The 12,275-nt window shown below is 40.4% G+C and overlaps 1 protein-coding gene across 4 annotated transcripts in view; it reads left to right on the top strand.

The window, feature by feature from the left end:
• UNC5C (unc-5 netrin receptor C) overlaps nt 1-12,275 on the top strand; it is a 341,321-nt gene that overhangs the window by 303,366 nt on the left and 25,680 nt on the right. For all 4 annotated transcript variants that reach the window (XM_045792166.2, XM_045792163.2, XM_045792156.2 and 1 more), the window contains 2 exons: nt 126-213; nt 9,450-9,618. In XM_045792166.2, the coding sequence (XP_045648122.1) occupies nt 126-213; nt 9,450-9,618 (257 nt within the window). The remainder of the gene's footprint in view (nt 1-125; nt 214-9,449; nt 9,619-12,275) is intronic.

Raw genomic sequence — 12,275 nt, forward strand, 5'->3', positions numbered from 1 at the left:
GCAGGCTTGTGGCTACATGGCCACAAAATCTCCTCATTCCCTTTTCACTTGCTTCAAAGGCATTCTGTGAAGTTTCCTTTTGATTCATAGGTCTTATGTGACTGCTTTTCTCTTTTGCTATTCAGGAGTAAGCTTGCTGATTCCCGCTGGGGCCATTCCCCAAGGGAGAGTCTACGAAATGTATGTGACTGTACACAGGAAAGAAAATATGAGGTAAATATGCTTTTTCTGGTGCACTTGACTTTATCAATGTCTGACCTGGAGGAGAGTTGTGCAATCGAAAGAATAAACCCAACATATTTTTGTCTTGAGTGCCCTGCTTCCAGCATCCCCTTTTTTCCCCTAGACCTGTAAAAGGTCAGCTTCTCTTTATCTTTGAAGCTTCAGACACTTTTGCAGATCTTGAGTATGGGCCGAGGGCCAGAGACCTTTTCACAAGTGGACATGTGGCCAGGATAACTGGAAAAAATAGCCAGAAATGTAATCCATAGATCGTCTAGAGAGATACGTGGGTAGACACAGAGACATCAGCTTCATGTGGCCTGGCTCAGGAATCCAGCCCTTTCCCATTATGGGGTCAAAGGTCACAGAGATTAGACAACCCCTTAACCTCTGACCTGCCCCCCCCCCATGTCAGCCTGGCACTTTATCCTCACCTGCGGCGTCTTCTTTTTGTGACTCCCCCTAGCTTAAGTGTTATCAACCTCCTTCTTATGTTCAGCACTTAAAAATTCCATATCGAGCCTTTCTAAATGGATGTAGGGTTGATTAAAGCTAGCTCGAATCACGAGGCTTTGTTTTGAAAGTGCCATAATCATAAAGATGAGGTGATTTTAAGTTAAAATAACAATAGGAGTTGAAAAGTCCTAAATTCAATTTTCAGTCTGGCCTCTGACAAATCTAACAAATGGTCTCTCTTGGTTAGTTCCCACATAAAACGCGTGTATTAAATAGTGCTTTAAAGGCCTGACTGATTAATGCTTCTGAAGTACACCGCGGTCTTAAAATAAAAGACGTGGTTGAAATGAAGATCCTTACATGTAATTATCATTGCTTTTCCCCAGGGGAAAGGCGTCGGCTCTTCAGCCCTCAGCTCCACGTACAAAGCATGAGTGACAAATGTCGAACTAGGTTATCATTATAACGCATTATACCTTCCGTCTTCCCTCTCTCATCCTCAGAAAAACATCCATTTTTAGTCTTGTTCTTCAAAAGCCGAAAAGCTCTTTTATCATGCTCTCAGGTGGAGATACTGGCATTTGTAATCTGTAGGACCCAGAACAGTTTTTTCCTCAGGTGGTGTACTTTCACCTGGACAAACACTAGCCTGTCTAAGAAAATGACAGAGTTCCTTGAGCATTATTCATGCTTAAATTTGAGTAACAGAAAATTACTAAAAGGCTCGTATTTACTCACATCAAATATTCATTTTTTTCATTCTCAATGCACAGTAACAGTCACAGGCCCTCAGTGCGCCCTTCTTTTGCAGTAGGAGAAATGAAGGCCCCTGTATATACTTATTGTCCGCTTCCTCTTGTCCAAAGTCAAGGTTGGCACCAAGTGCATCCATCCCTCGAGGCCTTTGCCAACATGGACACTTTGTTGAAACAGAAATGAGGATTGGCTCGTGCTTTATGCTGAGAAACAGTGAGGTGTTCGTGTCTCTTATCGTCCATCTGATGACCAACAGCAAGCCTTAAGGGGCTGCCGCAGGGGCGCGCCGAGGCTGAAGGGGGTGTGCGTTCACGCGCCTTGTATGGCTCTCCTTCCCACGGGGTAGCCAGCACCCTAGTCAGAATAACCGTGCATTTTAGATGAAAGCAAGAGAAAACAAAAAATTGATAAAGCTACACACTTCTGCTTTGAGCTTCCTCTGCCTTTGACTCAAAAGAAAAGGAAACTGTATAAATCACTTCTCGCCGTCTGCGCCACCTCAAGTTAGGTGCGGAGGGACTTAGTCTGCTGAACTCAGTGCGCATCAGAGAAGTTTTGTTTATATAAACGAAGCTAGAGAAACCCCAAGATCTCAAAAGGAAATACGCACAAGAGACCACGAATCAAGGCGCAAACACAGGAAGATACCTGTGGCAAATAATGAGAAATTCCTCTCTGCACTTATTTTCTGTTGTGAACTAGATGCGTTTTTCTTGTAAAAACACAATGACAAGAATGTGTTTTAGGATATTTTAATATAACTGAAGGCATAGTTCCATTTGTTCACCATGTATTCACTTTTAATTTCGTTTATTCCTCACTACAACTCTGTGAGTTATGATGAGTTCCAATGTAAAGATCAAAACACGAGCGCTCTGGGGAAAACAAGTCACGTAGCCGAGTTTTTCACAGTTAACAGCTGAGGGAAGGCAAAATTCGCAGCCACGTGGTCTCACCGCGAAGCGCTTCCGCTCTCTCACAAGCCATCCATGCCTGGTTTGTAGACCGCACGAAGGCACGCCGAGCCTCTGCTGCTTCCTCTAGTGCATTCCTGAACACAGTTTCTTTCTCCTGCTCACTGAGGACCCTTTCTATCCTCACATGATCTGAGACAGAGCTTCTGAGAGAAGACTTTGGGAGGACATCAGAAGATACGAATGTTAGTTCAAGTCACTTGTAGGACAATTTTGATCATTTTTCTCCATTTTCTGTCTCTCTGATTCCCTTTATTGCATCCAAAACTGGGTGGTTTTCCAGCTGGCTGGTATCCAGCTGGTCATCTGCTGGTGTGAACTGTCTAGAGGGAGGCGTGAACTTAATTACATGTGGCAGAGTGGATGTGACAAGGGGGCCTTATCATTCCTGAATGTGCTCTAAGAGAGGGCCCTGAATCGTAGATGAGCAGCCTAAATGAGCTGCAGGGACAGGACAAGCTGCCTCTGACAGGGGAGCAAAGCTGCAAGGCCGCGCTCATGATTTCTACCTCTCCCGCTTTACGGATCTCGGGAGAGGCCGCCAAGCCTCTGTTTCCCCCGTGGATGCAATTTCCATGATTAATGGCACTCACGTGGACCTTTTTGCCTTGTTTTCAGTAGCAGTTTAAAAAAAAGAGTCTGACTCAGACTGAAATTTTGCTCTTTGTCATTTCTTATTGAAAAATAATGGGAATTCAAAATACCAATGTTAATTTTCCCGTTCTCTGTATTCTGCCCTCGCTTAGTAGTTTTCTCAAAAGGCCAGAAAATCGACTTAGACATTCCAAATGTAAAGGTAAATAGAACTTTCTTGATAAACTGTGGGGCCCCATGAAAGGTCTGCAAGCAGCCAAGTGATACGAAAATAGCAGTGCATTTTAAAGCCTGAACTGGTGAAGAAGGTAGGCTGGATGAGTTGGTGGAGGGAACAGGAAGACTCCCTGAAGGCTGGTTGCCTTGTTGAGCTGTGGCCATAAACTAGGTGTGAGGAGAGAGGGGAAGAAGCTAGGCCTGAGTCTGGAGGATGAAGAGTGAAATATATTTCAGGCAAAAAAAAAAAAAAGATTTCACCACCAGTTAGAAGTATCACAGAAGAGTGACAAACACATGACTATGTACGAAATCAGCACTGGGCGCTGGGAAACGTGTAAGGGCAGGTGGTTCCAGGAAGAGGGCGAATTTTGATTTAGATGTGGGCCATGAGTGCGGCTAGGGGATGGGATTCACCCTGGTGATGCAGTCGGGGAGTCACCAGGGAAACAGAACACGTGAGGAAAAGGCAGATAAATACAGAGTTTGCATCTGGCGTGGTGCCGAGCACCGCGTGGCTCCTCAATGAGTATTTTTGAATGAATGATTGTAAGTATAATGGAGAAAAAAAACAAAAGTAAAGAGAGTTTCAAGATGGTGAAGTGGTTGCCACAGGTATTATTAAAATCGAAATGTAAAGAAAGAGAATAATGCAAGAAATCATTGGCTTTGTTGACTGCAAGACATTGGTGGCCTTTAGGATTTTTCCCAAGGTTGAAATCCCAGTTAAGAAGGGTTCCAGGTGGGACTTAGTGGTGAGGCAATGTAAACTATCATATATAGGGGCTAAGTATAAATAATAAAATAGTTTGTTAAGATAGTGGACCAAAATTCTTTTATGTAAGTCATCGTATAGCAGAAAGTTTTCATTTGTTTAACATGTTTTTGGAACTTGGTAAAATAGTAGTTGACATTATTATTTCTTAGTGAAACTCAGTGATAGTCCCCTTTTGAGCCCCCAAGTCCTTATTGCAATGTACAGCTGTATAAAGGCTCCAGGTATAGGGGGAAGAAAGTGGAGCCCAGGTATATTTAAATCTTATTCTCTCACTGTTCTCCACAGTGTTCATATACTGCAATCCTACTTATAAAGAGATTGTGGAAGGTGATTTATGAAAACACAGTCTTTACAATGGGAGGAAAAAAATTGTAAATAAGTGGATGAAAAAAAATGAGAAAATGAGAAAAAATAAGATTTGAAAAGATAAAGTCAGGTGAGCAGTTAAAGTATAAAACATTTCGTGTGATTCCCAGTGTATTTCGTGGTAATAGGTCATGAATTTACTCTTCCAAAGTTTTCAAGAGGGGAATGTGGTAAGTTACAAAATCCATGTGTCCGTGAGGAAAAATACGCCCCAAAGAAGTTCAATTATTTCTCCTTTCATTCCACATGAAGAAGACATTTCTTTTTTTGTTAATACAGTGAACAGCATCCTCAAAATTAAAACAGCGGTGAGTTTTCATAGGGCTCCTTCTGTTAACGTCCCTCCATGTAAGTAGATGGGATAAGGCCCAAGTAGAAATTCAGTAAAATAATTCCATGAGGATTCAGCCATTCAGTGAGAGCATAATACTTAGCTGTTCTGGCTTCATCCAGGGATAGATTCTGGCTTGTCTAGGGAAATGGTGGCACGCCCTTCAGAGTGGCTTCCATAATTTTTTTTTTTTTTTTTTTTGCTCAATTGAGCTTTTGATAGCAAGTGAGTTAGATATTCCCTGTCAGATACCTAGAGTGCAAATATTTCAAGTTGCCAGTTATATGTGAAACCGTGTGCTTCAAAAGGCAGCTGAGCCTAGGGTGGGATTGTCATCCTGAGGGACCTGACAAAAGACATGTATGTTAATAGAAGGCATCTTGTCTCCACACAGAGGTGGATGGAGACAGATTCTCTTCAGGAAGTAATTTCTAGCTTCCTCTAGCAAACAGACCAAAAAAAAGTCTCAAGGCCCTAAACCCAGATAAGCAACCCAAAATACACCACTGTGCGAAAGAAACCAAATCACTTGTGCTGAAATCTAGCCTTGCCTGTTACTAGTTTGGGGGCCTTAGGCAAGTGTGTTAATAGCTCTAGATTTCAGTTTCGTCTTCTGGAGAAAGAAGTAATAGAAATACTTATCCCAATTCCCTTACAGGTGTGCCGTGAGCGCAAATGCGATTGCTTTTATGAAAGTTTTGTAAATCATGCCCTTCTGTGTAAAAGTTCTCCTCACTGATAACAGCAAGCAAAGGATGAGAAAATCTTTGTGACAGGAAACTCAAACTCCTCTCTGAGGCGCTTTGTCCCCGAGGCTTCAGAATCCATCCAGCATTACCATATTATCCTCGCTGGACTTTGAAAAGCTTTGAAAACTTTAATTATCGTTCATTACTGACTTTTGACTTAATTGCTGCTTCTGCAGCGAATTTTTGCTTTGTGTTCATTTCCACGTCATCTGCAGTTAATGTTTAGAGAATGCTGCAATATTTCAGGTAACACAGGAGTGGAGCCCTTTGCAAAAGCATGAGTCAGGCTTATTTATGTTTATTTTCTACCAGTTTTGTTCTGCGTATTTTAATATCCTCTCTTCATGTAAAGAAAGGAAATGTGGATTTAAACACTCTGACCTTTGGTTTCACATAGTCAAATCTTAATCTTCCCTAAATCACTCCTTCCATATACGCGTGGAAATGTTTCCAATTTCAACACTACTTCTTTCATCTTAAAAACAAAAAGATTCTTATCGTTATTTCTTCTTTGTTTTTCATTCCCCATTACGAATTCCACTTCACCACTTCCCTATTCATTACATTCTTGCACCTCACTGGGTTAATAAATTCTTTTGACACCTACTGCCCCTTCCTTCCCTTGCTATCCCTCCTCCAAGAACGGTGCCCATCAATATTGCATGCCAGGGGTGTGCTTGGAGAGTACAGGTCTGACAGCTCCCCAGCCCAGCAGGGAGGCTTCTCCCTTCTGTTCCAACTCAGTGATGAGAAGAACCCCTCCTCTTTCTGCCTCAAGCACCGGCTGCTAACAGCAGACTGAGAGACAGATGTTTCCAATCTCCATCTATATTGCAAGGACCACTTGAAATGGATTCCACTTAAATCTCCTTCCTTAAAAGTTTAATGCTCACTTCTCAAGGTACACTTCTAACTAAAAGGAGTGCTCACAAAAAGGTAGTCACTGCTATTTTTTTCCCCGCCATGGTAGGAAAAATAGAATTAGCAAGAATAAGACTACTGCCTAGGACAGATAGTGTAATATCAGCTGCACCACAATGAAACCAGAACTTCACCCATGTACTAAGAGTGAACTTCAGAGTGGAAGGAAGGAAGAAAAACTGGGTTAAGAGGAAATGAAAACTAAGGGATGAAGGGAATAGTGAAGACTTCTCAAGCTGCCAATAATCTTATTATTCCAAAAAGTACATTTCCAAGTACTTTGATAACTTTAGATTCAATAAAACTGTGTCATTATTCACTGAGGATGGAAAGATGGTAAAGACTAAAAGGAGATAAAAATTATTTTTATTTTCTAAATAGGAAGGGAAAAAAAAAACATATGTTGGTGAGATCCTCGTGAAATTTTAGAATGAGAGGAAGCACTATGTCAAATATGTCAAAAGGAAAATAACTGTCAAAAGCTAAGGACTCTAAGATTTGACCTTACCCTAGCCACCACAGTTTTGTGGTTCCTGATAGATGACACAAGACTCCGGGGTCAGAGACAAAGGACAGTTTGTTACTCACAGCAATAGCACTATCAAGAGTTTGATCATTTTTGTGCCAGTTCCCAAAATCCCGGTTCCAAAACGGAGATGCAGAGAGGATCAGATGATAGCTACACACTCAGTCTATCTACACACTTGCGTTCCAGGAAGGACCTCTGAGCTCAGAGAACCTGAGTTTTTTATAATGGGAAGTAGACACGTTTGCCATTTGCTCCAAAGATAAGCAGTATCTTTATCTTCCAAGGTGATCATTATACAACTGTCTTGAAAAGACATGGAGAAACATGAAAGTTCCATGGAGAATTGTCTTTCAACTATATTTATATATAAATATATATAAAACTGCTGCCGTCACTGAGTGTTAAATTAGGTTAAGCTATAGATATAAGCTAACTTCTAGATTATTTAGCATTTAATGTATTAACCAGAGATAAAGAAAATATCTTAGAGGAAAATGCTTTTCAAGTGGCCATCACAATTATAAAGGAATTTGATATGTCCGTTATAATATCCATGTGAATGGAATAGAAAGATGAGAATTAGACAATGTATATTTTAATTGGTTTATATGGCGACAGCAACAAATTCAAGTTATTGATGTCAGGCTGGAGAGAGGTTTTAAGTAGTAGCTTTGAAAAGACCTTTGCTCTGTTCTTGCACTACAGTGCTATCCACGATTAGAACAAGAACATAAATGGCAGACATATCAGATTAATGGAGCTGAAAGACTGGAAGAGTTGGCTGATATTTGGAGGAAAGACAGCATTAAGAAATAGATGACCTGAAATTTTCTCTAAAACTATTAAGGTGAAATTAAATAGCTAAATATAAATTTCTGTACATAAGTTCAAAAGCTATCATTGCAACCACAAAACTACAGAGACAGCCTAAGAGCCTTTCATGGTAGGAATACACAGAGTGGTTAGCTTTAACAAATTACTTAAACTTCTTGGGGCTTTATTGCCTCATTTTATAAAGGAGATGCTTAACCATTTTATCTCCATCTTCCTATGTAACTCGAGCCTGCAATAATATTTATAAATAATTACTTAACCGAGAAGAATCTAAGGCAACAATTTGTGAGGCATTGCTGTAACTACATATTCCAAATCAAGGAAAGTAGTGGTCCTGCCATGCTGCCTACCTGAGTATAACGTTCATTTCCAGATGCCTCCCTTTAGTGAAGACATTGGAACCCTAACAGACATCTATATAAAAATGAAGATAGAAATATAGGGAGATATCTGGCAACCATGCTTATCTGGTTGAAGTTTAAAAATTGAGGATGTTTGTTCTGAAATAAAGAAGAGGCATCATGACTTTTTAGAGGCATCATAACAATCTTTAAATACTTGAAAGACTTTGATGCCAAAGTGGGGAGAAAGCAGGCCAAAGATGAGAAGTGTCGGGAAGGCAGATTGTGTTTATCCTAAGAAGGTTTTGTAAATTCGAATTGATAATAGATGAGGTGACCGTCAATAGTAGTGGAGTACAATTTTGGATGTGTCTAAAGCACTATCCTTATGTCAGCATATGGCAGAGGGGTTCCTACTTCGAATGGAAGGTGGTGCTTCTTGACCCCAGGGGCCCTGCCTCCTCTGAAACTCTGAGTTCATGATTTCTTAGCCACACTGTTCTGACAGTAGTTTTGAGGATTGTTGTTGAGAAGGCATTGGCTTTAGTCCCAGTGCTAGCACTTGTTAGTTGTAAGACTTTGGGCAACCCGTTCAAAAATTTGGGACTACTGCTCACATATCAACTGATACCTTGGGTTAATTTTTCCATTTGTTTGTTGACTACAGTCATGTTAGTTAGAGAAAGGTCTTAAGATAATTTTTTTAAATGTGGAAATAAAGAATTTAGATCTTTGAAGTTCTTTCCACCCAGATTCTCGGAGTATGAAGTATACAAGTAGATTTTGTTTTAAATTCTAGAACTATAGAATACCGTTCTATATTCTGTCTGGTCATATTTGAAAGAATGAATCTGCTCTACTAGCCTGAATTATTCCTGAAAGTCATTTAGAAGTTTAGCTCTAGGCTGTGCTTACTCTGAAGTGATTTTTTTGTAGTATTTCTCAAGTTAGGGCCTAAAAACATAAAAGTATGTAAAACCCTGTGAAAGCAATGGCAAGTATTATCAGAAAAGATGGTTATGTTACCTCCTAAGAACTCTGTTCCTTCTTGTTCCATCCTAAAAGTATCCGTATGTGAATTCAGAGGAAATTACCAAAGGCAGACCTGTGTCTGGGGGAAGGGGATCAAAGAGATACTGGCCGATTCACTGTGATCATAAATATCTCCAGTCTTGAAGATTAAATAAAATCTTGGTATAAAGGACATGTCTTCCCATTTAATTCTGCCTCCCCCCGCAACCCAAAAAACTAAAAAACAAAACACGAAATAAACTCCCAAGTAGAAACAATTTGTACAACTTTGGATCTAAAAATTTCGATGAGTACATAGTAAGGGGATGCTATGGAAAGGTCACTGATGCCAATCTTTGCTCTTCTCCTAGGCCACCCATGGAAGACACCCAGACACTCTTGACCCCTGTGGTGAGCTGTGGGCCTCCGGGAGCCCTGCTGACCCGCCCCGTCATCCTCACTATGCATCACTGCGCAGATCCCAATACCGAAGACTGGAAGATACAGCTCAAGAACCAGGCAGCACAGGGACAGTGGGAGGTGAGCGAACATTGGGATAAAGATGGAACACAAGAGCAATTCATGCAGACAAACTGGAGTAATTACGGGGAGACTTTTATTTTGAAAGCAGAACATGAGTGGAATTTTAGCTTACACTCAAAAGGAGGGAGAGAGGGGGAGATGGTGTATGAGAAGGGAGGGAGGGAGAGAGACTAGTTCCCGAATGCTTTATCTACTGATACGTAGGCACAATGAAAATGATGGCCAAGCATTAGCTAACTCCTAGGGAAAGTACACTTGAGAGTCTTACACAAGTCCCTGTCAGAACATACATACTATGTCTTAGGATGGGAAACATCTATATATTTTTTTTAATTTGCAGGTAGAGAAACATTGCACCTGGGTCAGAAAATGGTAGGCATCGTAGACACATACAGGGAATATAGTTCTTCTGAACTGAACTTGGGAGAACAGGAAGGGAGCATCTCCAAGCTCTACTAAAATGCTGCACACCCGTGGGGTCTTGGCTGTCTGTGGCTGTTGCCATCATAACTTCTTAAGATAGTGCCTTAAACAGATCCTGTTCTTTACATCAGAACTCTTCACTTAGCACCTGAAGTTACGAGCAAAAGAATTTGTCAGAGTTACCATGAAGCTTTTTTACCTCGAACTCAAAAAAAACAGCTTATGGATTTTCATTGTCAAACCCTTGAAAAGACTGTATCTGTTGTTTAAGTGGGAAATAGCCAAATTAAACATTACATTTTAGAATATTCTCAAGAAGGCATATTTCAGGAATATGTTTATCAAAAACTGTCTAATAGTTTTGAAAGCTACCCCTCTATTTTTGTGTAATCATTACAAAGCATCCAACCTATATATTGTATACTTTGTGATTACTTGCAGGATGTTTCTTTTAGGAAAGAAAGTTTTAGAAAAAATGTACATGAAGATTCAAGCCTTTAATATTATAGGAAAAAGTATTATTACAATTAGAAGGGCATCCCTGGGATTACTGTAATTTCCTTCCTAAGGACATGTTCTCTTGGCCACATGAAGGGATCGCTCCTTGCCAGAGGACAGAAAGTCCAGGACTGAAGTCCAAGGGTATGCTTTATGTTGAGTTATGATCAGATTTCACCAGATCTAACTTCCAGTCCATTTAAGCTTGAAATCATTTATCTCAAAAACATCCCAAAGTCTTAATCTCAAGTGATAATAAATTGTTTGCACAAGACTCTGCTTAATACCCTAATACCCTGTCTATTTCTGGACTTCAGTAATAATAACAGTAACAACACAGTAGAATGAAATAAAGAGACAAGAAGAGTAGAAGAGGGCAGGGCTTAAGAATACACTCTTACACCCATCGCAGGGACATGGCACATCTTTATTCTCCACTATGTCTTACTGGAGGCTTTCTGTGACATGCCTCATGGGATGACATTTGAGGCTTGCCCTCACCCTGCTGGAAAGAGAGAGAAAAAAAAAAAAACACAACACTTCTTTCCAGGTGTCCTTTTGGGCTACAATAAACTGAAGGTACTGAGTTTCGTTCTCTCTTTGTCAGTGCAGTTGGAGCTCCATCTTCGAGGACAGGCACAGTTGAAGAAATGATTGCGTGGATGGCATTAAACCCCCTCCTACTCTCGCTCGGATGATGTTGCAAGGCCTAGCTAATAAACAACCACCCGAGGGGCAACTTCTTTCATATCTTTGTTCAGCCCCAGAGACTCAATTTATGATGACACATTCATTCATTTTTTTTTTTGACAAATAGCCATTTGCTCCCCATGAGCCAGGCCCACTGAGCTACGGTGGGAATCAAAGCAGTTGTAGCTTCTGCCTCTGTGGAGAGAAAGTAGCCTAATGCGGAGGCGGAATCAGGCCCACACATGTATTTTATTTCTCCCACATGGAGTTTTCTTCTGAATTTGAATTAATTAAAAGTTGGGAATTTTCACATAAAAAATGTGAACTTCCAGCTTCTCTTGAAAAATTCAAGGTTGTTTTCTCACGGGGCCTGTATGTCTGCATAGCTGCGGTGGACTGAGCCCAGTGGAGACTGAGCTCGTTAGACAGGCTTGTGCTCGGCTTTACCCCAGTCTCCCCCATTCCCTATTGTCTTCTGCCCTGCCTGCTTCACACGTTCCTAGTACCTGGGATGTATGCGGAGTTTTGACCTTTGGTTTATAGGTCCTGCACTTGGTCTTTCAGATGATTTTCTTCTGTGGCCTGAGTCATTTGGACAAATCAGGAACTTGAGTCCGTAACTATTTTAGCAATATTCATCACTTCCATTTATTTTTATTTCTTGCTAGATATTTTCAAAAGCTGAAAAGGATAGGCTGTTTAACCAGAGAAAAGCATTGATTTTGCTATATTGTACTTTCCCTAGAGTCTAGCACTCCAGATTATTGAGAAAAAGCAGCATATTGCTTTGAAAAGTAATTGACAGGTGAGTTTGGAAAAACACAGTAGAATGGTATTGCATCATTCCTTAATTTCTCTAAATCTTTTCAAACCCCTAATTTTTAGGGAAAAACTTACTACTCTATAATGACATTGAAATAAAACAGTACTTTTAGATTCAATTAGACACTTAGAGATTAAAAAACATTAAATTCTCAGAAGCGGGTAATAAACTCAGGTATGCTGAAATTAAGAGGATAATTCATGAATTTCTTTTAGAATTT

This window comes from Ursus americanus, chromosome 8, assembly GCF_024610735.1.
Source record: "Ursus americanus isolate L20-20 chromosome 8, mUrsAme1.1.p, whole genome shotgun sequence".
NCBI classification, from domain to species: Eukaryota; Metazoa; Chordata; class Mammalia; order Carnivora; family Ursidae; genus Ursus; species Ursus americanus.